The sequence below is a fragment of the Scophthalmus maximus genome, chromosome 5, assembly GCF_022379125.1.
Source record: "Scophthalmus maximus strain ysfricsl-2021 chromosome 5, ASM2237912v1, whole genome shotgun sequence".
NCBI lineage: Eukaryota > Metazoa > Chordata > Actinopteri > Pleuronectiformes > Scophthalmidae > Scophthalmus > Scophthalmus maximus.
In genome coordinates, this window is record NC_061519.1 from 12,819,751 (window position 1) to 12,845,340 (window position 25,590).

The window sequence follows — 25,590 nt, forward strand, 5'->3', positions numbered from 1 at the left end:
GTGTGTGTGTGTGTGTGTAAATGTTTGCAAAGATGGTTTGACATACAGTTGCCACTAAAAAGCCTCCTCCCTGTTCTGCTTTGATGTTTAGGATTCAGCTTTTCCATGACAAACTGCTGCATGCGGCTGAGCCTCACGGGCCCAGTGAGAGGCCATTAGCATCCTACCTGCCTTACCTGTGGTGGTTTCTATAGAAACAAACATAAGGGGGGGGGGGGGGGGGTTGTTGCACTCACCTTTGAGCCCTGGTAAACAACAGGGAGTTCCCCGGGGAATAAATCGCAATCTGGTGCCCTCAGTCAGTCACTGCGCTGCACTGGAGCCTATTGGAGACACGGGATGATCAGGGAGTTGTTCTCAGAGAGACGTTTGAATCTCAGATAGACTTGGAAGCTTGTTTTGGGTGGCTGTATGTACTCGGTGATAGGAGCTGGCGGTCGACAGGAGTTGGCATGTTCTTGAACACAACTTCTCCCCGGAGGTCGTTCAGCATCCCCATTAACATCAACCTGCAGGGGGCTCGCAGGCGGCAGACACGGTGAGAGAACACAATCGACCGGGCCAGGAAGCAAGTCTTTGAAAACACTGTCGGGAGTTGTTCGTTAGGAAGGAAAAACACTGGGGAAGTCTAGCAAAGTTTCACATCCAGTCAGGGCAAATATGAGCATTTATGATTATACATATTTCAAAAGTATGTTTATGAGGTTCCACTGATTTTACACATTCACCTACTGTAAGCTGCTGTGTGTCTTTTGTGGTCCTGGAGAAACTTTCAGAGAAAAAGTGCCTGACGATGTCATCAGGGTTATCACATCTGTCTGATGGCAGTAGATGATGATGATGATGATGATGATGATGATGATGTTGATGATGCTACTCACTGCAGGTTCTCCAGGTTTGGCTATTGGGTCTTGAGCAGAACAAAGTCTAGGAGAATAAGTATTGAAAAGAACTGCTCGCTCCAGTGCTCAAAGGTTGTATCACTCTGACAGCTCTCAAAGCTGTCAGTCACTTCTCCGCCTGGATTTGATGGACCAGAGGATTTTATTATTTGGAGAGTGTTGAGGCCAGGCATGAGAGAAAAAAAAAGGTTATTTCTCTTTTGCATTTTCGAAAAAAAAGTTGAAATTCTATTTCGTCAGAATGTGAAGAATAAAGTCAACTCCTCTTCTCCATCAGATCCAGTCAGAGGAGCAACTGACGAGCTGCCAGAGTGTTACATCCTTGGGTTGTATGGTGTAACCATCAATATCCTTGCATTCGTCCATTTATTCCAAGACTGTGTGGTGTCTCCTTCGGAAAAGACGCCGTTCACAGTCATAATACTGGTTACTACACTGTGTTTATGCGCTAAAAGATGAAGAGTTTACTTCTCACTAAAACGATTTCACCAATTAATCTACAAGCCAAGTTTGATATACTCTTAAAATGTCAATTTTTGTTGATTGTGATCTTTTAAATGTTTCTCACAAGTCACATGTGAGCACATTTCTAAACCATATCTTGACACGCAAACGTTATGGACGGATTTCTGAGAAACAGACTCACAATCTTGTGATATTATCAAAAATGATAATAAATCTCAATCTCAGTTTCATATCAAAAATCAAACGGATAGTTTTTGAATTTTCTCCCTGAAGAAGAATCTGAATCCCTGACAGAAGTTGAACATGAATGAGCCAAAATTGAATGTGAAATCGTTGTTGGATTAAACCATTACCACCCCGGTGACCGTGTGTGTGTTCGTATGTGTGTGTGTGTATCCCGGTGTGTTTGTGCATGTGTGTGGGTGACACAGGGAGCTCCCCCACACCGCAGCGGTGCAGGAGCAGGAGTGGAGCGGAGGGGTGGATGGACGTGGAGCGCAGCGAGGTCGGACCCAGATCCTGGTGTCGAGTGTCGGGGAGGACAGAGCCATCCTGCTGGGCTTCACCATGATGGCCTTCTCGGTGCTCATGTTCTTTGTGGTCGGCATCACTGTGGTCAAACCCTTTATTAACAGGTCTGTCATCTCACGCTGGAAAGAATGTCATAATGTTTAACACTTCAGACAGTTTATCAGATGCCGAAAAATCGGACCTACCAGCAAAATGCCATGTCATCAGGACCAAAATGGGCATTTGACCAATGGACAGACTGACATTGCCATTCCTGAGGCCATGCTGCCGCTAGGTCAAATAAAACCACACCACACACGAGCTCCAACAAGAAACAAGTTTGCATGTGTTGGGGGGTGTGAGGGTCCGGGTAAGCTGAACCTTTCCTGGCTCTTGTTTTCCAGCCACTGGGAGGAGGAGGCCGGCTGTGTGCTGGTGCAGGCCGACATCCTAACAGAGTGGGTGGACTGCAGAGGTGTGAGCACCGTGCCGTGCCTCAGGGCCGCCGTTAACTTCACAGGCTCCAATCAAAGTGCCTTTCTTCACCTTGACGAAGAATCGGTCCTCCTCGCTCCTGAGGTATTTTCTAATTGTGTCCGGCTTTTTAGGTCCTGCCTCGTAGTTTTATCGTGAGCCTCTGGTTTGGACCTGCTTCGCACCAGGTGTGGCTTGCCAAGTGCCGGGCAGGAACCGAGCATTAAAGCTTTACGTCCGTGCACTACAACGGGCATGTAGGGCCACTCTGTTTAGCAGATGGTAATTTTGCTCCTTAGGACATGTTGGCCATTAAAGCAGAAGTTAGAACCTAGAAAGCACCTGGGGAAAGCAGTGAAGAAAATTTTAAAAAAAAACTAGCAGACAGGATGGAAAACCAGCAGTACTCTGCTTCCTGTGCCTGACATTAGGAGAGGCTGCTCTTCATCCCGACTCACAGAGATTGTATGAAACATTATTAAGTATCTGTGCAGCAGATGGAAACTACGAAGGGTTTTTCATTTTTGGACAAAAACTTGCAGCTCCTCTCACTGATTAACAAGCAGGTCGATGATAACAAATGACATTTTGTTGAACAACATATTTCGTTCACAGTGTTTCTACGTACCCAAATGTCAGATGGACAGAGTGGATCTCCAGGCTGAAGTCCACAGGGTGAAAGAAGTCCTGGACACTCAGCTGGGCAGCACCTCGTCATGCTTCATCGACCGCACGAGGCACCCGGGGGTCGTCCTCTTGAGCAGGAAGTACACGCTGAAGAAGGCCCTGCTTGCGCTGCTGTGGCCCTGTCTGACGCTGGGTGGCGGCGCTCTGCTGGTGGGCCTCGTCAAGCTGACGCAGTGCTTGGCTCGTCTGTCCGCTGAGATGTGCAGCGAGGGTGCAGGGAGCCGGCTGACATCGAGAAATGCCCAGGGCAAATTGTACCGACTCCTCCGGAGGTCCAGCATGCAGACGCCCTCTTGACATATTCAGCGTATGTGCTGCCAAAAAACTGTAAGAACAAGCCAAAACACAGTTTCACGTCAAGTGGGAATCAGGGCCAGTGTGTATAAAGGCCCCACAGGGTAGATTTAAGTTTGCCATTATTATTCTAATTAAGATTAAGTGGCACACAAAAAAACACGTTCATTGGAAACATGACTCATTCCTTTAGTGATGAGTCATGTTTCCAATGAATGTGTTTTTTTGTGTTGTTTCTCAGGGAAGACTGAGATAAACAAATCTACATACTGTTCATTTTATTATGAAGCAAAGAAATCCATTGTAAACAGAAGCCAATTTCACAAAAGGTGTAAGCCAACGTAATAAAATCTCTATCTCTTCCGATAGGGAGAAATGTATTTATTCAACAGTACAATAAATGAATGCATACAGTTTATTATGAGACATGGTCACATGATGACTAAAAACAAATATTTGAAGAGGTTTTTTATGATATATATACAGATGGATAGACGACCAACATGATTCTGGCTCTTTAGAAAAACATGCATCTCCCTACTTATTTGTGCGAACAGGGCAAGGATCTCCCCCTGACGTGAGGATCACACTCCGACAACAGCATCAAGTCCTTGTCCTTCATTCAACAATTCACCTCTGCTTTGTCATTCATATAGTTTCAACAACTACAAAGCTGTCTACTGGGTTTCATATGCGGATGGTGCACGTTGTGCATGATTGCTCTCTTTTTTGGGGTAGCAGTTACATATATGAGTTTGCTTACATTTTAAAAATACAAAAATATATTACCTCTGTAGTTATTCAAGGAAAGCATTTGCACATGTAGTAGCAGTAGCAGTATCTGTTACCTTCATTGTGACTTTGTTGTACCCCCACACAAGTAACAAGGTCATCTCTATACATGAAATTCAAGTAAACAACATCAGGTCAAACAAAACAAAACAAACAAAAAATAAGTAGATATTCGAGGACCTCATGCATGATGCAGTGTGAGAAACAGAAAAGAACTATGACATGTAGAAGTATAAGGGGAAATAGCATCATTTAGTAATTTGATAAAGTACATGGGGTCTAGATTTGTCAAGTTTGGGTCCAGCCCACAGCTCTGTATCCTGTACAGAGGCACATGTATCTCGGTACAGGATCGGTTTCCTGAGCATTTTTTAACCATGAACAGAATCTTCTCTTCTTATTTATTTATTGGACTTTCAGACCGACTCGAGTGTCCAGGAAACCGCCCCTGATGGGTATCATTTGGTAAAGCTAGAACATTTACTGACCTCTTACATATGTGTCTGTGCAGTGAACAAAGCTGCAAAGACTTCCACATATATAAGGGCGACAATCATAAGAAAGAGTTTGGGAAGAAGACACTTGGAAGGCTTAAATTAAAAAAATAAAATCACTTGGGTTACTTTTTCTCAATCTGGGGCAATATGGCAAATGTGAGGAGAGAGTCTGTCTTAAATTGTCTTTTGTAAGCGAGATCGCGGCAAAGGAGACAGGAGCAGAACTCAACATCTAAAATATTTTACAGATGGCTTCGGTTAGAGCTCCACACAGACGTGGTGAGGAGAAGAAAAAAGGCGTTTCTCGTTGTTCTTTTAGTTGGGAAGAAGTAAACAATACTGTTACAGTGCAGCATTGTGCAAATTTTTTTTTCTTCCATGTACTGTCTGTAAAAAAAGTTCAGACACACTGGCATGTCTGCCTCACTCTGACATCATCCCCCAGAATACAGGACATAGTAGGATCACAACTTGCATAGTGTAACAGCACAGCACACAAAAGGAGCAGTACGCCTCCTTTTCCCCCTGCGTTTACGTTCCTTAATCCGCTGAATAACAAAAGAAAAAAAATTCATAACCATGTTCTGCAGCTGGCCATCAGAAAGCTTTTATGCTCCAACTGCGTCTGTCGGGCCGGTGATGGACAGAATAATACTGACTGACAAAGCAAAAACAAATACTGCAGAGCTCAGTGCGATGAGTACACGAGACTTGGAATAGTACAGACTATTTTCCTCACGATAAGACTGCCGAGTAGTGGGGGGTTACACATCTAGTACTTTGGCTCAGTAGAAAAAAGACTCAAAAAGGAATATGTGCACTGAATGCAAACAAGTCTATGAATATGTACAACGGTCAGTTGTGGGCCGATGGTGGTGGGATTTCTAAACTGAGGATGCGTCGTCTGTCGCTGTCATGATTTCAGTTAAGTGTTAAATGCTATGCAAAGTGTTTTTCAACATGGCCTCCGTCAGTCTTGTACTCATAGTGTTGGTGTTTGTTTCTGTAATTGTGAGGAACTTTAGATTTTTTGGGGGGACGGGGGGGCTTCTTTCACCGTGTCCCAGCTGTCCTGGCTGTGTGAAGCCGATATCTCCCTCATCTTCATCAGGTCAAAACAGGTAGTGGAAATGAAAGTGTCAGTTCATCTTTAGAAGAAGCCAGCTGTGCTCATGGCGTGCCACTTCAAGATTCTTAATGCTGATGGTTGAAGACGTATAGAAAGACATTTCAAAGAAAAAAAACAAAAATGTGTCCATAATTTGTTTGCGAGAAGGTCAATGTAGTCGAGTTCAATTACACTCATCGTGTTCCTATGAATTCAATTCCACCCTGCCTTGTCGGGTTCACAGTGCAGGAAGAAGACATTCGGACACCTGTAGAAACAGGAGCGGTTAGGCATTACGTCCCTGAAATAGGCCCTTCTGAGCACCCTTACTTTGTGGAGCAGTGGCACGTAATGTTTCAGAGTCAAACGCTGGCAGAAATATTAACCAGGCCTCGGTGTGTTTGGGAAAATGCTTGTCTCGCTTCTCTCTTTTGGTTATTAATGTGCTGTTGTTGCCAAAATCCTTTACTCCTCTACCCTTTTCTTTAGTTGCCATTTTAGTTCATGGCGTGCTGGCGGATCGTGTGAAAGATCCAGTCCATCTTTGTCGTCCAGCCGCCGTGGTGAGCGTCGTTCATCTGCTTCATGAAGTAGTCGAGGGCTTCCTGCTCCGACTTGTCCAGGGCCAGGGTCTTCCTGATGTAAGCGATGTCATCAAACGACTGCAGCTCGGGCATGCCGGAGCCCAACATCATGGAGAAGAGGTTGATGAAGAGGTTGGCATGCTGCCGGATCGCCAGGTACGCTTTGTAACACATCTCCTGGAACCTGAGGGGGCAGAGGGAAAACATTACCAAGGGGAATGGGAGCAGTGACAGAGAAAACAATTACAGAACAGTTGGGTCAAGTGGGAAATGAGGCGATGAACATCCAATTTGTTTCGGCTTTTTTTTTTGGCACATCTTCTCTTATCCAAGATAACAAACATCACGTCCACAGCCGGCGTTACCTTTCGAACTCCCTGGTTTTGGTGCACTCTTGAGTTCCTTTGCTAATAACGATCAAGAAGTCCTGGGTGAGTACAAAGGGTACACGTTCCCTCTTGTAGCCAAACTTCTTCTTTTTGTGGTCAAGGAAATGGCCGAAGTCTATGTGGAACAGCTATGAAAACAGGAAAAAAGGGAGGGGGAAAAAATAGAAACATTTAATCAGATTATCCGAGAAAGAAATAGAAGGTATGTAAATGCATATAGAACATAAAAAGATGATCAAATGTCATTTTTTTACCTGTCCATCATCTTTGACCATAATGTTACTGTTGTGTCGGTCTCCTATGCCTAGGATAAATGTGGCTACACAGTAGCCTGCACATGATCGTGTGAACAGATCTATGGCCTGGTCATACCTGAGGAATCACACAAATGGAAAAAAAAAACCTTGGTCTCAGAGAGGATCCGGTAAATGTCTCACTAGCACCACCACTAACACAAGCGCCACCCGACAGCTGTTCAAAATCACCGTTTTCCTCACTCACATTTCTCCCTTGTTCTTATCCTTGAGCCACTGATGCAGCGTGTGGCTGTTGAACTGCAGCGCCCCCTTCAGGCCGCCTTTGCACTGGATCTGCATGATGGTGTGAGAGTTCCTCACCACCTCGATCAGGCCCACGCAGTCACCGATTGACAGGCAACCGTACGGCAGCATCCTGTGAAAGGAAGCACAGTAAACATCTAGAGCGGCAGAAAAACAAATGATGATGGAAGTGATGGACTTAATATTAAATGTCCTGATGCGGCTGGCGGGAGTTGCCACTAATTTGCATTCAGGGTGTGGTGCGCAGAACATGAGAGGTCCAGCGCCGTTGCCGTGTACCTGCATCGCTGCTGTCACGGTGACGTGAAGAGCCTACCTGAGATCAAGGCCCTGGTTCTGCCAGATGTTCTCCATTATCCTAATGATCTGCAGCGTCAGCATGTCCTGCCTCAGATCTGCGTGGGCAGAGAGAGACGAGGAGGAGGAAGACAGTGAGGTGAATACCAGCTCGTCTTTGATCAACTCCAAAGAGGCGTTAACAGAGCAGAGCTGTCAAAGTCAGTTTTGTCATACATACGCGCTGCGGCAAAATGCACAAGCGGCTGCGAGAAAGTGTGATTCAAATAACACGACATGTTTTTTTTTTCAGAATTCCGTGTAAAGACCACAGATGAGGTTTTGTTTGTGTGTTTACCCTGATAAGCCCTGAAGTCCTAGACTGAATTTTGCTGCATGCTCAGCAGCATTTCCAAATCAATGTGTGTTTGTACGAGATGAAAAGGAGAGAAAGGCAAAGAGGAGGAGGGAAAATAACACAGGAGACAGAACTCACCATCTCCATTTTTGAAGATGATTTCGTTGTTCTGGAAGAGCAGCTCTGACATCATATCTGGGTTTTCCCAGTTAAGCCACAGAGGTCGCTTCGCTGATGACATCATCCTGCATTCCTCCAGGCTGAAACAGACACAGGGGTGTTTTTAGAGGAAGAAAAATTATCCTGACTCAAAACAATATGTGATGTAAATTACATCGTCCCATCTGTGGATCGCCGTGTGGATTGTATTTACTTTAAAATAAGGTTGTATTCTCGGAGCAATGAGTTCCTCATGTCCCTAAATGTACTTGCGATGCTAATTTAATTACACCTAATCGTGTATTGATCGTTGAGGACAGAACGGCAGGAAGCAGGACCTGCAGAAGAAACACACACCAAATGACAAGCGTTTCAGAAGGAGAGTCAACGTACCGGAGGTTTCCCAGCTGATGTGCTGGATTCAGTGGGGAGGTGAAGCTTTGCAGTGCATCCATGTAGTCGGGCCTTCTCATCTGCTCCACCAGGAACTTCATTTGGACCTTGGAAGAGAAAATGTTTCCGTCAGTGTTTCCCCTTCATTACACAGACAGTGGCAGCCCACGGTCTAATTTCGCTAGCAAGAGTTTCCTAACTTTTTATTTCTAACAATAACAGAGAAGCTCTCAGGTGATTTCCCTTGTTTTTTCATTGCAAAGCTGAGTGCAGAGCATTGAATCTAATTCTGTGTGAGACACAGTATCAGTTATTAATAAGCTGCTGCTGCTGGGCAGCTGGAGGAGTGAACCAGCCTGGTAACTGTGCAGGCAGCCTCCTGCTGCTTTTCTTCACCAAAATTCTTCGCCTCTAACAGTGAGGTAATGCTGTTTCAAATGGGGCTTTTTGGCTAATGCCAATAATCCTCCGGTGGCCATGTTGGAGGTCCACAGCTCTTGGCATTAACAAGTGAAAATAGTTTGAGGGATTGTGAAACTGATTGGATGGACATTGGTTATTTCATCGTGCATTACAAATATTGATCATTAAATGTTGAGATAATGTTTAGATTCACTGAGTCAGCATGCTTGTTAGCTAGCTAACCAACACATCAGCTTGAACAATTAGCAAATTGGCTTAAACTTTCTTGTGTTGGGAATTGAATTTAAAATTACATAGTGTACTTTTTTTTTGCCTTTTCAGTAGCTACAATTATTTTGTTTATTTTTAAATTAGATCTTCAATATTGTCCAGCGCTTTTATTTTTTCCCATTTTCATCCTTTCCGTTCTCGCTTCTATAATGAATAAATTCTAGTCCCTGTTTCTCCCAGGTGAATTAATTTGCTGTTTTTATGTCAAAGCACACGCAACACTTCGTCTCTTCATTAAACCTGTTCCGGCGGTTCAGGAGGTTCATCATCTCCACTTCCCTAGAAAGGCTTTTTTTGAGAAACGTATACCTTCATTAACAGAGGATTAATATGAAGAAAGCACAGCTAAGTACAGCTGATTAGAATTAAACAGCAGGCGAAACCATTTTCCTGCTAAAAAGAACAATCTCGATGCAACTGATACCGATGAAAATACTGTTTAGTTTCTGCTAAATGTACCATGCCACATTACCCCATTTTACCCCTAGCCTTATTTGGAATTGAACTATATATTCAAGAAGCTGCTTTTCTTTATTCATTTTTCTGTATTAATCTTTGGTAATTACTGTAGGGATCACTTCAGTTCACTCTAGAAATGTGTTACCATGGTTTATTTGAAGTGTATTTGCTGCAAGCAAACTGAGGGCAGCGGTCCAAACTTATCACTCAGACTATATCGTAGCATCTGTGTGGCCAGATTGTCCAGATGTTGTCGAGATTAAACTCAACGATTCCGTGGATCACAGTTAACAGCTTCCGGCTGTCGGATTACCTTCTGTGCCTCATCTTTTTTCTCCTGTTTGAGGAGGTCGGTGAGATTGATGAGTTTCTCCATGGCCTCCACCTGTCTGCTCAGGTGCTTCAGATACATGCCGCAGGCCCGGCAGTACGACTCCAGCAGCAGGCCAAACCGCTGGCTCACCGTCTTGTTGTGCATCTCTGACCTGTGCAGAAGAAGAAAAAAAACCAAAAACATTTAGAGGTTGTTTGTACCCTAATTGAAAATGTGTATAAGCCTCCATAAATATAAACAGACACCCAGCGTCATGAATATTGACTGATTTCAGCTGTTCTCTTATTCAAGAGTTTAACCTTTCAAGTCACAGACAAACTTTAGCTTCAGCTCCAACTTGCTGAAAGCCGACCTTTTTAAAATCAACTCACTTTAAATGCCAGAAGAAGAAATGTCCTATCCTCTGATTGGTTAATGCTTTCTTCAGCAAGAAGCGTGCAAGCGGGTTATCAAGGTACTGCTCATACTTTAGAACCTGGACACAGACAAAGAAAACAAACGTCATAAAAAACAGAGAACATCAAACCAAAAAACATTGACTTTTCAGCATCAATCGTCATAATAAATACTATTTTACTTTACAGTGCAGCATAAATAAAGATTCAACGCACCTGAACTAGTTGAATGAGGTACTGAGACAGTTTGTCATCTGTCAGGTATTTGTCAAGGCACTTTACAGCAAAGTCTCGGATCATAGGATCGGGGAAGTTGCAATCCAGCAACTCCATGGCTTGTTCTGGCTTGATAGCAGGCCAGTCCTTCAGAAGGCAATACATCTGAAATAAAAAATAAATAAAAAATGCACTGATATATATTGTATTTTTTTCAATATGAACCAGCAGAGTTGGGTTAGTGTAACAACCAAGCTAGGCACACACTATAAATAATCTATGTGATGTCCTTCCAAATAAAGGCATGTCAGCAGTAGAAACCTGAGCGTACCTGTGCAACCTCATCTCTTGAGTTCCATTTCACAGCCAAGAGGATCTTGGGAAGTACCTCTGGCATGTTGGCACAGTCTTGTCTAGAATTGGTTTGGAGAAAAGTCTGTATTAGGTTTTGTTTTGTTGTTGATCGAGTTGGGTCGAGGGGATTGTTTGGTCGGGGCATTGTGGGTTGTGAAAAGATGCAAGTTCACATTATTTTGGCCCATTGACTTTGCGATGGTAATGAAAACACAGCACAGGCTGTTGTTTTCACTATGCACTCAGACATTAGCAGGAAGCAAAGCAAAACAAATATACGCTCACCAATGAAGTGAGCTCTATGTCCTGAAGCACTTTTGTGAATGATCGCACTGTGCGCCATAGAAAATGGCATTGGTGAAACCAGACTTAAAGTGAATGGGTTTGAAAGGCTATTTTATCATCCTCTCGAAGCCGACGGACAATGTCACAGTGTTTGGCTGCTTCCCAAAAATGTTCTGTACTGTAGCGAGTCCATTCCTCTCCGACTGTCATTCCTCTCGCTAAATGATTTCCTCTGACAGTCGAGTCTTTCTGTGCCCATCATCTGTGACAGATGTAATTCTTGCCGGTTAGGAGTTACTCCTTGCTTCATTTCTGACTCCACCAGCCTTCATAAAACTGAAACAGATTAAACTGGACTAACAAAACACTTTTAAGTTGGATTTGCTCTGAAAGACTCACCACAGACTGACTCAGACTGAAATATTAGACACAGACCCAACTTTTTAAAGTTTCATAAAAAATAAAAAATAATAGCATCAATACAGTCTCGTCTTTCTCCGTAATAGTTTTTCCTGTCCTTTGTATTGAAATCTTACAATAGTAGGGAAAGGCCAGCCGATATTAATATTAATATCCAATCCTCACAAACCCCACATCATGGAAAACAGCCACACACACACACACACACACACACATTACCTGTGCCGCCACAGAAAGTCTTTCTCCTGCTCAGTGATTTCAGACAGCGGGTCTCTGTTGCCCACCTGTCGTAGCTGCTCGTTGTCGCTGTCAGTCAGGGGGTTGTCTCGTGCCAGCCTGTTACTCTACGACGACATGAAACACACCGTTTAATAAAAAACACGCCGACCAATGGCAGCACCACGTGGAGTCTACGCAGACTTGTGTCAAATAAAACAGTAATATTATGTCTCTCTCTCTGTCACGTGACTCAAGTATGATGTGGCAAATGATTAAAAATCAAATCTCACAAGGAATCAGACGAGTGAAGCAAAAATAAAAAAAAAAAAATCAACAACAAACTTGTCATCTTACCAAACCGGTGTGGCAGTAATTAAAGCCAAGCTCTCTGGATATGTTCCAGTTCGCATGGTCCTCGATGGTCGTCATGTCAGGGAACTTGACAGGGCAACTGAAGTGGTCAAACTCCAGTTCCAGACATGGAGTTTCCTGCGTGTTCAGAAGAGGTTGGAAGAGTAAAGGTCATTCAAAGTGTTGGCTTTAATCAAATAAAGGTGCCTGGGTCAAGGAGTTATTATAGAAGTAGAATAAGAAGCTTGGTTGCTTAAATCTAGGTCGGCTTAAATCCAGCTCTGAAAAACTCTACAGGTTGTCACGAGCTCAATCAAAAGTGGGTCATGACATTTAGAGGTCAGTAGCAGACACAAGCATGATACATATTTGTATTGTTTTTGTTTAAGTAACTTATAATAGTGAATGAAAGATTATGTTTTAAACCATGTTATTGTATCTTCTTAAAGTTCAAGATGGTCAATGCGACGGAAAGAAATCGGCTTTGATGACCTTTGTATTTCAAACTATAATAATAGAATATCATTGCAACAAAAAGGGCGGATGAGGGCAATGATACATCTGTAATGATGTATCCGTCGCGTCAATATTTGCTCTGTAAACAATACTCGCTGCTGCAGTGTGCGAGAGTTTAGTTCAGAGCGTTGACGTTTGCTTTTCACCTTGTTGGGGTTGGAGCCCGTGACGCCGATGGGGTTGAGCAGGTCTTCAAGGCCATGCGGGACAGGCCATAGGTTGAGAGCCATCTTCCCCGCAACTAGCGTGTGGGTGTAGTCAAACAGGTTGATGTTGCCCCAGGCGAGGGGACAGTGCTCCTACAGGAAGATACCAAGAGGATGATGCATATGAAGATGATTTAACAGTCAACAGCTCCGGGCTATGAAACAGACGAGCGCAGTGCAGCAACCTTGTTATCGGCCCTGACTCACTCACCAAGCAGAAATTCAAATGGCCGCATTGTATCTTAACATTTAAGAATCTTAATCCTTAAGATTTTCATGAAATCCCCATGGGTTATTAAATTCTGTAATCAACCCCTGTATGTCACTTTGTTTTAGGGTCCATCAAACCTGCGTTGGATACAAATTGGCTTTTTTCTTTTTTTTAAGTATGAGGGATTCACAGGAAATGATGGATGTGTTCTAGCATTGGTGTTTACTGTTCACCCCCATTGACGCTGTATCAGAGCCTCATTAACATACCTTTATATATATATATATATATATATATATATATGTATATATATATATATATAAATATATAAATAACTTCAATGTAACATTTCATCATTTCACTGCTGACCTCTTTAGCTCCCTTCCTCCCTTTCACAGAGCAGATGGAGAGGCAGAGTCGGGCGGCACGGGGGATGTCTGGAATGTACATGTCGTAATTAAGCCACTCATTCCACCTGGAATAAACAGGGAGAAAATCATTACAATAATCAATACCATTACCGTTGCAAAGCCCAGTAAAATCCCAGACCGTAAAACACTTTTCTTCGTCGCGTGCTACCTGGGATTCGAACAGGGCACCCGCTGGGTGTTGACATTATCGCACAGCTGCTCTCCACCGTGGTATATCCCAGTCCTGACGTAGATCTAGAGCAGTCACAAGAACAACAGATTTATATACTCAGTCCTTGGGTCATTTTCTGAACGTGGGAAGTGCTGCAGATGTTGGGATTTTGTTTTAGTCGATACAGAACGAAGCAGATATTCTTTAAAGAAGCGAGACGAGGCAGGTACAGCACAACGCTGACGTACGGCATTTGTACCTTGTCAATGTCTCTGATATTAACGTTGACATAAGTGGCGCACAGTATCCGGATCCTCAGTGTTCCATTGATCGTCCACAGGGGCTTGGTGGCCGTTTCCCCGTTCATGTACGGCGTCGCTGTGGATATTCGCCTCGCATACGATGGCATGGTGAAGTTGTCCATGGGCAACTGGGAATACAGGCTGTCTTTTGCCATCAGCATCAGGTTGGGCATCCGTCCCAGCATGATACAGCTGCGTACATACTGTTGAGGACAAAGTGACATTGAGAAGCAATTCATGCCGTTTATCCTTTTTCCAAGTAATTTATATTCCAAAGTTTGTCAACATGCTAATTACTGTATTATACCATTAAAACACCTTAATAGCTGAAACATTCCACACTTTGTATTTAATATACCGTGATATGTTTGGTCTAAATCTTGAATCAGCACATTTTACAGGCAATATATTTCCTCATAAATTTAATTCAACCTCGAGCCCGTTGGTACTGGATGATAATTTGATGTGGAGTGGATCTCTTCCCCTGTTAAGTACAACAGCATCAGATCCGGCTAAGCTATGATTAAATTAGATTACCTTGTACTGACTCAGAGGGTATTTCTCCAGTAAGTACTCGTCGCAGCCGCACACTTTGAGGATGTATTTTCCCTGATACTCCTGCACGCACATCTTTAACTGCTCCTGGGAGAGCAGCATGCTGCGTGTCTTCTTGCGGATGGCTTCTGCAATCACCTGCTCCGGCACATAGTCGTGGTTGATCTTCAGGGTGTACTTCTGTTTGTCATTGCTGGGCGACACAATAACCCAAATGACGACGATGATTTGACCTGAGGGACAGAAAATAAAACGCCATCTTTTTTTTACAAAATTGCTCTCGGTTTACATACAAAGTGACGTTGCAAAGGGACAAATGTTAATGTTTGTGAAATGTATTATGATATTCTTATTGCGGTGAGCATTGGCTCTCCAGAGCCTGGAGTAAAGATGTCCTACCTTTATCCAGTTTGTTATAGATGTGCCTAGGAAGTTCCACTGAGGATTCTACATTGGGGGGGTACACGTATAAAGCTCTACTGTGGGGTCCGTTACAGTCTCTGAGGTCCACAGCTTCTTTGCAAACATTTAAAATGTTCCTTCTGAAGTCCTGCACTTCTGGGTCTTTCACCAAGTCAAACTCACATATAGGCATTCCAATTGCAAAACCTGTAAAGGAAAAACAAGGGGAAAATAAAAATGAGATGCAAGTCCTTTGGTCCCAAATATGTTAAGATGCATTTCTCATGACATGTGAAATTATACAGTGACTTCCATACACTGTATTATACACAATATATGTTGTAACTGGTTAAACCCAATAGTATTATGTTAATCCTCCACACTGCCAGCAATGACATTGCCAAGGCCAACAGCTGTTCCAGTACATTACTGTATAGTATATTAGGCTGTGTTGTAACTGCATATTAAGTCAAGAACCATACCTATCTCTCGGTTGAGAATCTTCTCTTCTCTGTTGCCTACTGGCTCAATAACTTTGAGGAAGGCCTGGAAGAGTCTAAGATCGCACAGCCTCCTGGTCTCGTCGTAGAACTCCTCCAGCTCTGCCTCCTGGTTGACACTGACAAAGATGTAGGAGCTCTCCTCCTGCAGCAGATGGTACAGAGGGTACTTCCTGGCCTCTTTGAAAAGCTCATGCTTGACTGTGATCAGCGTGGCCTCCCGGAGGCACTCCAATGTGAGAATCATGCCATTTGGCAGAAGGCAGTCCACTAGGATGCTGGGGGGCATCAAGTGCATCCCCCATAGTTCTCCCGAGGAGGGCCTGGGAGGCATGGTTGTGCCAGCAAAGCTGCTCTTTTCAGAGGCTGGTAATTATCTGATGAGCGATGTCAACTAACTGTGGGAGAGAGGGAAACGGAATTATTCAATGGCCACCGATCTGTGTGCAGTATTAGTACAGATGCTGCAGAGAAGGTGAAATTGCATAGGAACAGGATATAAGCAAGTTAAATACACACTCCTGAGGAGATCCCAGCTCAACATGTGTTGCCAAGCTCTATACAATGTAATCACATTCCTGGGGAACACCTACAGGGATACTACATGTCACTAAAGTGTTTGGATTTTTAGTGAACTCACCACACTGCCCTTAGCTATTGTGTAGAGGAGCTTTCATCCGGTCAGACCGATGACAGCAACACATTTAGGGCAACTCGAGTGTTTTATCTTAACAAATGAAGATGTCACTTTGTTTATTGAATGATCATATCGTACTCTATGAACTACTGACACAAACAGATCTTTGAGAGAAAACCTTCGCTTCGAATAACTTAATCTAGCACATGCTAAGCGGTGTCGAATGTAAGCGCTTCAAAAAACCATGTAAACAAACTTGTTAGCTAGCGAGCATTACCCACACGGAGCTAACACTGCTGAAGTGGAGCTTTTAGCCCAACATCGACGGTCACCTCGACTTGAACCGTGTGATCCTGCTGCTGCTGCTGCTGCTGCTGCTGGAGGGTGGACGTTAGGTGTTGGTCCTCGGCTAGCTAGCTCGCCATGCTAGCAAGGTCCACTGAGCACATCGGTGTCATTTTGCAATGTGGAAAAACATCTAGTCGTGCACAAACTAATGTTTTGTGTGACGCCACTGCAGTAGACGGGGGCGACCCGACAGTCTCTCGCGCGAGGTGGTTTAAAACACACAACAAAACATGAGGGGGGGGGGCCACAACACAAATCGAACGCTACCTGTGTCAGATAGCTAACGCCGCCCGGTTAGCCGCCAAGCCAGTCAGCCAAGCACAACCGTTAGCATCGGCTAGCTGTGTCAATCCCATCCGTGCCCGCTCTGGTAGAGTCTCACCCGGCGGTGCTAGCTCTCTCAGTTCATCCAAACAATGACACCGGGGAGTCGGGACAGTCCCGCTTTCATTGGGGGGGGGGGGGAGACGCCCTTAGCTCCCGGTGACGTTGTCAACACGCTGCGGCGGAATACGAGTGTAACACTTCACCATGTTCTCCATCGCGCTGTCCGGGAAATACACCAACAGCTTTGCTAGCACGCTAGCTCCCACACGGCTAGACCGCTCGAGGTCTGCTAGCAGGCTCATCATCGACGGACCGACCGCCCTCCCACGCGCACGCGCACGCGCACGGAGTTTGGCAGAGCAGGTCGTCATGAGATGAGACTGGGGAATTGACGGGAAACCGCTTTGCCTCTTACGGAATTCCACCGGAGAGCACATGAAAACAACAGTAACAGCAGTTGTTGTTGTTGTTGTTGTTGTTGTTGCTGTTGTTGTTGTTGTTGCTGCTGCTGCTGTTGTTTCTGCAGACAGTCAGATGTACAGATGTATTCTCCCAGAGAAAAAACGTGGGTTGTGAAAGTGCAGCTGACAGATGCCGTGTACATAGATTACATTGGCCTGTTGTGTGTTTCACTCTTTCTACGATAGAACATTATATTCTGTCCCACATTATGTTTGTTGTTTATCTATAGAACTACGTCGCCATTCGTCGGGAAGTTATGGGGCCATGTGGTTAAGCACACACCAGTCCCTTGCAGAGGTGTGAGTTCGTTGGTGAAATACAATCGTGTCTCAGCTGCAGAGCCACGGTGTGTAACCACAAGGACCCAATGTCACTTTGTGCAACCTCTGCAGAATCACCACCATTGCAAGCATGAAGTTGATGTTAATGTGATAACCTGGAGATGTAGGCAGAATTCACTGAGTGAACTTGTGACCCTTTATCTATTTGCAAGTATGTGGTATTGGAGCATACGATCGATGAGATTTATTCTGAGAATGAGATTTATTAAGCATGTGCATCCTGGTATCGGATGTCAGTAGGTGTAGAGGTATAATTCCCTTGTTTCGGTACTATCTATATATCTATCTATCTATCTATCTATCTATCTATCTATCTATCTATCTATCTATCAATCAATCATCCGGCCTACTGCATTCTAGTCATTGGTCATTACTGGTCATATGAAATAAGAACATGTTATTGTTCCAGAAAGATGTGATTATCAAAAACAAGAAAGGGGAATTCTCAAAATTGTACAACAATTAACAAGCACAAACATTTGTGGAAAAAATACACTATATTCATGATGACAGAACTTCTATGTAAAAGAAAAGTAACAGCAGGACATTTTACAATGCTTTAACTACCATGCAAAATCCAGTCATAGTTTTCCCCGTATAAGAGCCAACTACATGTCTGACAGATTCCGCTTCGGAACATTCACTCCACTTTTATAAACAGTCACATCCTCAGTGCGCTGTGAAACTCAGCTGTTCCAAATGTCCCAGCTCGAGAGGAACGTTTCGCAAGAGGTCACAGCAAGGTGGTTTGGTTCAAACAATCCCTCTCATGTCACGTGTCCATCACCGGCTTTCGCAGCTGCCGAGCGTAGATTTCACCTTTTTATCTTCCCTATCTCTTCACACAGCCTGGAGAGGTACTGTGTGAGCTTCACCATCAGGATGATGAGGGCCCCTCCTGTTATCATGCACGAGGGCCAGAGCAGCGAGTGGAAGACGACACTGTGGTCGAACAGCCGGCTCAGGAGGACGGTCTCCTGCTGCTCGGTGGGGTCGTAGAAGCAGGGGACCTGCTGGTTCACCTTCAGTCGCTCTGAGATGTTCATAATCACGGTGTGCATGGCAACACTGTCCCTCTGGCACCTGGGCACATAAAAACACTGCAAGGACAGGACGGGGGGAATCTGAGGTTATTTCGAGTGCATTTTTTTCCAAGTTTTGTTTATTTCACAGCACTGAATATATCGCCCCTCATGTAGACTGTTATCTTTTTAGCTTGACTTGGAAAAATTACAAATCCTATCTGCAAACATATTCTGCACTGGCAGAGGAGCGCGTCTAAAACCAGGCCAACATCTGACAGCCGCTGCCAGCATTTGAAACGGCTCAGTAATTCCTTGTATTTTCCCCCTGGCACTACTCACATCGGAGCTGGCGTCCTGGGTCTCTTCATTGTGGGATAAACGGCTGACACGGCCCGTGTTATTGATGCTCACGTAGACCTGCAGACAGGGGTATTTGGAGACTCTCCAGCAGTCTGACCCACAGTTGTAGGAACAGTTCATGTCTGCTGTGACCGTGGAGTTGTGGACAACACACACACCCTCCGCTGTCCACACACTTTGTTGACATTTAAATGGAGATCCAATTTAATGCAAAAAAGAAAAGAAAAAAAGCTTACTAATGTAAGAGATCAGCTTTGGTTTGGGGTGTAAATTGTCCCTGAAAACCTGGTTTCATAAAGCATTTATTTTTTGCAATTTTCAGCTCCAGAGAGCACAGAAGCAGTTTGTCAACAAGCACATCTGATGAATAAAGCATGATTCTGGCAGGTGTTTAAAAGATAAAACAGCAGCCTGTACCTGTCTGCATAGGAGCGTAATATGGTGATCCCCAGGACAAAGTACATCATGACAGATGAGAGGATCATTCCCAGACCAAGGAAGATGGCCCGGTCTTCACCAGGCTTAAGAGCTGTCACTGTCTTCTTCTTGTCTAATATATCTACGTCACGAAATTTCTGGTACATTGACCTGATGGTAGAAAATGACAAATGACATGGAAATCAAAGTGCGTGCAAATCCTGTTCTAACCCTCGGCACTTTGAGTGAATTTTCAGCCCTGAATTGGTGTAAACCTGTTACCTCCTTTCATTTCCTCTCCCCGCCGCCGCTGCATTTTTCGCCCCCGCCACAAAGAACATCTTTCCTGATGATCTATGTCCCCCTGTTCTCACTGAAGCCGGACGGAAAGATTGTTGAAAAGACCTATGAAGAATCACAGCCAATTTTATATTTAGCTGTAACGCAGCGTCGGGGGTTATCTCACTGAGATGCACTTTCACAACCAGGTTCATGGACGGAACCTGAAATCCCCCAGCCACCGGTTACAAAACAAACTTCTGATTAAAAGGGAACAAACAGATCATACTGTACCTTTGGTGCATGTTTGCTGTCAGAGTCACAATTTTTTGGTAAATATGTCCAGTTTTATACAAACGAAACAAGTATGCTTCTAACCATGCTTCTATGCAGCTCCAAACAACCCAGCAAGCAGCAGTTCCTGATGGTCAGAGTATGATGTTGGGCTGCGACAGGAAGTACCCCAGGTAAACATCTCATTGTGAACACAAAGAAACGCTACAAAAGGGTAAACAAGATGACAGATAGCCCCAGATGAAAGGTGTTAATGCTGGTGAGGCACTCCATGAAAATGAAAACCTACCTGCCGTATCCTGAACACTTCAGCTGTCAACACAAAGTCATTGGGTCACCTTGCACGTGCCTCCTCTCGCTCTCTCTGCAGGCCCTAAACCATTTACAAAAAACCCAGTATTCAATGCTCTATGAAGCTTGCAGTCCTATAAACAACATTGGCCTTGGTTCAGATGCAAATGAATGGGCGGCTGGGACATGGTGAGTTATATATTTTGTGTCTGCCGAGCGTCAGCGTCAAGGTGAGGGTCAATACAAATCCACTTGTGAAATTGCCAGGTATTCCTTCATGAACACAATCGGTAACAAATGTGTTTACGTGGCCGTGTTATTAATTGCGTGTGGTCATTTGCTCATGTCCAAGCGGTGATGTCACCGTCCTGTCAGAATCAATAGTTTGCTGCATTTGGAGTCAGGGGTGAACGAGAAAAAACAATAAATCAGGCAGGAGTTACCATTAAGTCATATTATGTATATGCTCTCCTTCAGATGCAGAAAAGTCCATACAGCATGGATTCAATTTCAGATTGTTGGATATCTTGTAGCCGTCATTCAGTCCTCTTACATTTAAATTTTTTGCGAGTGGATAAAAACCTGACCTGGGAGAGAGAGCTGGGAGCAGCATAGTCAGAACAAGCCAACAAGTTCCTTTTAGATGAGTAATTTCCTTATTGTATTACATTCCCAGCTGCTTAGGGGAAAAGTGGAATTAGGGTCAACCCCAGTGTGACACAAGACATCCGAAAGACACCATAAATGTGATCTGCATTTACGCAGTGTTGTGTTTTGCATATGCACAACAAAGAGCCACACTTACATGAATATAATGCTCGTTCTTACAACTTTCCAACTTTTTCCCCCCCATCGTAAAAGTTCGCTGACCGTTGCCTCCCGAGAGCCTTGAGTCCCGCACATAACTGTATTGATTTCAGTTAAACATGGAGACGCACACTTTCGGAAACGCCGTCTCACCCCCCTGTGTCTACTTTACAGTCAAGCAAAAGATTACAAAGTGCTTTGAGAGTTGTAAATTTGCTGGTGGTTGTGGCTCACACTCGCTTGTGGAGGTTGGCCTTATAGTGACAGGTGACTTCCTACCCAATAACTTACAGGGAATGGACGGTGTCCTTAATGATATGTGGGGCATGCAAGGCAGTCTCACTAGGCCTTAGAGCCTGACCTTAGAGGGCCTTGCAAGTCAGCTCTGAGGAAGGAAACACATTTTAAACAGTTAATTAAAATGTTCATAATATAAAATACATAATTTCCACATTTCAGATTGGTCTAAGCAACATGTTTTACATGGAAACACTGTTTTAGCATTAGCATTTTTCTCATTTATTTAAACCTACAGTGATGGAAACTTTATTCACATGAACAATAAAAAAGCAAGTTCACTCCAAAGTTCATGAGACCCACGAAAAAATCGGAAATTATACAAATGAAAATGGCTAAAACTTAACTAAATAGGAAATCGTATCACAGCCATTGGGTGAAAAGTGGTTCTGAATGGCAGCAACCGACCTAAAAAATAGATTTTAGATAAATCCATGTCCTTCTTCACATCTCTATTTAAAAATGCAACTGAGTCTGCAGTGTCACCACATGAAGCGGTGGAGGGAGTCAGTCTGAGGAGCTGCTCCAGCACACAGCACCGGTGTGAAACTGCTTATCCAAGCAGGAACGTGTTGTTCCGATTTCTCCATTATCAGTTTCAGGAACTACATATCCTGAGCCAGAGGTAGATGGGATCAGCAGACCTCACTGTATAATATTTATGGGTGTGTCCTTGGTTCATATTTCTTCCAGCTGCCCCTCTCCCGTCTTGTGACACTGGAAGCGTGACTGAATGACTGGTAAACCTAAATGGCACACGATTGACCACATAGTTGTAAAGCTGGTGTTGATGATGAATTACTGAAAAGGACCCCTGAGAGAGGGGTGGTGACGGGAAACGACAAATAGATGTGAAACTGCGCAAAAAGACCACAGACAACTACAAAGAGATGCACAAGAGCTGCTGACACAGAAGACTACAAACACAAGGGATGCAGGAAATAAAACACACAACATCCATGTTGTGTGTGATGGTTTGGTGAAGCATCTATTTGCTCCTTTGTACAGTGGGAGGGCTGAGGAGCCTTTTATCTGCCATTGCCTCATAAATCAGCTACGGTTCCATCTGATTATTTGTCATATTGCACGTGTATCATTAAAAAAAAAAAATGGGCGTGTGCAACATTTGAAGACGAACCATGAGATTTGACGATTCTGAGGTCTGATGCTGCAAATGTTGCTTTAGTGGGTGTTTACGCTCACCTTGCATGCTCAACAGCACGGTGGAATTCAAAGCCTGGCCTGCTATCAACACGCTCTCTGGTGATGAATGTCTCGGGATGTATTTTTTGCCTCGTCCTTCCAGTGATAACTGCCTCTCTGTCAGGTGTCCCAGTGATCTGTTGCCTGCGGCACGGCACAGTGGTACAGTGTGACAATGCAGTAAGAGACACTTATCTGAGGTGCACACACTGAGGGCAAATAACAGCCCACAAAACTGCATGTCTAAGGCATATTATTATTGTACATCCAATTATAACTGCATTGTGCAATTGTCACCATCTTGCTGAGTGAAAAACACTATGTGCCAATGAAAGTCATTCGATCACGATGCCTCAGGGTGCCCTCGAGATGGAAAATTGCAGTAATTATGTCTTATTAAGCAGGTGAGTCACAAAACCCGTGTTGTAGCTAAATACAAGCGCACATAAAAGAATATCCCACGGACGAGACCTGAAAAAGATTCAAACTTTTTTGAGTTCCCAGCTTCGTGCGGTGAGTTGACCCTCTATTATGTGCTGGGTCATCTTCAGGCACATGGTCTGTGCTACTGTGTGTTTCTCCCTGGTGCCTGAAAGAATCTCTCTCTTTGCGCATCGATATCACAATAAGCCCCGGCTTTTGTGTGTGTGTGGCTAGTGTGTGCTGGGTTGAAATAGCGGTGGTAACATGTCCGATCTGTGAGCTCCTACCTCTTGTCGCTGGGTTGTTATGATAATCCAGACTTTGGGCTGCAACTGTCAGCAGTGACTCTCCAACATGGTCTGGGCTCCGGGGGGATATCAGCTGGCCACCTCTTATTTAAACTCTTACCCCAAGTGAACAGGATGCCTGCCATACCTGTGTGAGTAATATGAGTTCCCTGTACAATGCCGCCACGCTTAAAATGGTCCAGCACAATGAATCTCAACTGTACTCTCAAATATCTGACTCTGGGTGGCTCCGCTGTGGGCCCATTGCTATGTTTGTTGCAGGCACTGCTGCACTTCCACATTGGAATTCAGGAGCAGTTGTCTCAAACACCTCAGCCTTTTCATGCTACACATGTACAGTGTGTATGGGCAACTTCAAAGTCATACACTGTGACGAGAAAACGTAAGGCCACCAGGGGTCACTGCAACCCCAGAAACTATAGAAAGAATAAAGGGGTCAAGGGATTTCTCTTTTTTGATTCATCTTTTACTGGTGCACCAGCAATAGATCAAATGCAACTGAAAACTGTGTTAGTGTGTGTGGAAAAAGTCCGATTGGGTTGCTTACAAATGTATAAAGTTACACCTTGTAGTAGATGTACCACAAAATGCTGCATCATGTTCATTTTCTCCTAGAAGATGCACATTAAGAAAAAAAGAAGTCTGTTCCAATTTCTCATAAATGGGTCAGCAAATAATCAAAAAGTCATGTGCAATCAAACAATTTGAATTTGCATTAGTTTGGGTTCCATGCTATAAAAATATAATGAATTAATGTGTAAATGTGTGAAACTCATTTTAAGATAGTCAATACTCGTTGCTAAATATTTCCAGCGATCCCCTAAAACTTTGACGTGCCTTGAAACTCTTTTGCTCTTCAAAATCTCTGCCATTTATGCTTGACCTTTGTGAAATGTTTTTATTTTGAAAATCAAATGTATTTGACTTGTGATTTCCACCATAGAATTAGTCCAATGCAGGTTTTCCCCTGGCAGTCCCCAGTAATGAGCTAGTTTGTCCTTCACACCAGCAGCATCGGATCACGTTCCACTGGAAGTGCACACCTCTTACTACTGTGTATTGTCTGTCGTCAATAATACCCATCCAGTGACAAGTACAGTATAAAAGACAATCTCTTATGAAGAACTCCAGAGCTCTTTAATTATATTCTGGCCTCTAGCCTCGAAAAAAGAAATAACACCCTGCATTCTGCATACAGGCAGGAAAACATGCACAAATATAGCAGGATGAGGGGGGGGGGGGGACTCAGGGGCAGATGAAGAGGTTTTTATTTGAGGTTAGGCCTAAACATAGCTACAAAGACACGCACACTGTCTTCAAGTAGCACGTTTGGAGGTTAAAACAATATAGTGAGAAAAGGGGATGAAAGGCAATTCTGCTTCTTTGTCTCTCAGCACCTAAAAATAGCTCTTGCTGAGCAGGCAGTGAGGCTGAGCTGCAATCCCTCCTCGTGCTCCTCTTTCTCCCTTTTTCTGTCCCCTCACACATAATGATGATGTTAATGATGCACGTGAGGTGACTTTTACTTCCATTAAGATGCAGCTAATTGGTCAAATTGGTCTGGACCCCTGTGAATTGCTGCCGTCTGACGTATAGCATGCACCTTAGTTACAGGGACTGTAATGATATTTGTACAGTGATTGGTGAAGTGTAGTTAATCACCGTGCTGACTGATATCGGAAAGATCTGAATTAGATAGTCTTGATTTTGTTTAATCGTGCTGAACATCTCGGGAGTGGATGCTTTTATCTTGAGAAACAACAGATATGTGAGGGAAAAATAAGGAAAATACAAATCATCAGCTTGTCAAAGTTCCTATTCTGTGCATGTGCACTTGTGCCAAAGGACAAATAAATGATGTTTTGTTGTACTTTTTACAAAAATAAAACTACAGTTATTATTCATAGTTTTGCATCTTTTTTCCTTCTTTTTAAAGATGAAAATCTTAAAACATGTCTACACACAAACACTCCAAGCACACCCATGAAAAAGGCAATACTGCTGTTGCTAAGGCAGATGATAAAGCTTGCTGCCACTTGTGTGGCTGTATCCAAGCAATTACACAATGCCAACATGTCCAGCACATATTCATCTGTGTTGCCGCTGTGTTCGCATGCCTAGCAACCTTGTGTTATTGTCCTGAAGATTAGTTCCCCACCTCCACTCACACAAACAGACACACACACTGCTGTACCCCTCCTATTATCATATTTATGGCGGAAAACAGTTCTCATTTTATGGACAACTGTATGCCAACACAATTTACGATTTAGAGATTTTCCCAGATGTTTGCTTATGTGCATCTTTTATGCCAGTATACAAT

General features: G+C 43.8%; 3 protein-coding genes across 11 annotated transcripts; 1 reads left to right on the forward strand and 2 right to left on the reverse strand.

The window, feature by feature from the left end:
• Positions 1-292: 292 nt before the first annotated feature.
• On the forward strand, positions 293-3,530 carry kcnmb3 (potassium calcium-activated channel subfamily M regulatory beta subunit 3). Its single transcript, XM_035634713.1, has 4 exons — positions 293-538; positions 1,799-2,002; positions 2,282-2,456; positions 2,967-3,530. The coding sequence occupies exons 1-4, from the start codon at positions 453-455 to the stop codon at positions 3,333-3,335; spliced, it is 834 nt and encodes a 277-aa protein (XP_035490606.1). The 5' UTR covers positions 293-452; the 3' UTR covers positions 3,336-3,530.
• Positions 3,531-3,677: 147 nt separating this feature from the next.
• Positions 3,678-17,074, reverse strand: LOC118311138 (phosphatidylinositol 4,5-bisphosphate 3-kinase catalytic subunit alpha isoform). Of its 3 annotated transcripts, none has more exons than XM_035634708.2 (21): positions 16,701-17,074; positions 15,431-15,846; positions 14,946-15,155; positions 14,529-14,779; positions 13,949-14,194; positions 13,687-13,772; positions 13,477-13,582; positions 12,837-12,989; positions 12,178-12,312; positions 11,824-11,948; positions 10,877-10,958; positions 10,546-10,710; positions 10,306-10,409; positions 9,914-10,085; positions 8,449-8,555; positions 8,035-8,156; positions 7,579-7,657; positions 7,204-7,374; positions 6,957-7,074; positions 6,679-6,830; positions 3,678-6,497 (listed from the first exon to the last, which is right to left on the reverse strand). In XM_035634708.2, the coding sequence occupies exons 2-21, from the start codon at positions 15,780-15,782 to the stop codon at positions 6,227-6,229; spliced, it is 3,207 nt and encodes a 1,068-aa protein (XP_035490601.1). In that variant the 5' UTR covers positions 15,783-15,846; positions 16,701-17,074; the 3' UTR covers positions 3,678-6,226. The 3 variants fall into 3 exon arrangements, with proteins under 3 accessions (XP_035490601.1, XP_035490603.1, XP_035490602.1); XM_035634710.2 differs by having other exon boundaries at positions 16,964-17,056; XM_035634709.2 differs by lacking the exon at positions 16,701-17,074 and adding an exon at positions 16,367-16,650.
• A 967-nt stretch (positions 17,075-18,041) lies between these two features.
• kcnmb2 (potassium large conductance calcium-activated channel, subfamily M, beta member 2) lies at positions 18,042-23,614 on the reverse strand. 7 transcript variants are annotated; one of them, XM_035635397.2, is made up of 9 exons: positions 23,247-23,614; positions 22,537-22,680; positions 21,328-21,421; positions 20,228-20,311; positions 20,023-20,090; positions 19,648-19,770; positions 19,366-19,536; positions 18,928-19,123; positions 18,042-18,663 (listed from the first exon to the last, which is right to left on the reverse strand). In XM_035635397.2, exons 6-9 carry the CDS (start codon positions 19,704-19,706, stop codon positions 18,379-18,381), a joined length of 711 nt encoding a protein of 236 aa, XP_035491290.2. In that variant the 5' UTR covers positions 19,707-19,770; positions 20,023-20,090; positions 20,228-20,311; positions 21,328-21,421; positions 22,537-22,680; positions 23,247-23,614; the 3' UTR covers positions 18,042-18,378. The 7 variants fall into 7 exon arrangements, with proteins under 7 accessions (XP_035491290.2, XP_035491289.2, XP_035491286.2 ...); XM_035635396.2 differs by lacking the exon at positions 20,023-20,090; XM_035635393.2 differs by having other exon boundaries at positions 19,648-20,090.
• Between the last annotated feature and the right edge of the window lie 1,976 nt (positions 23,615-25,590).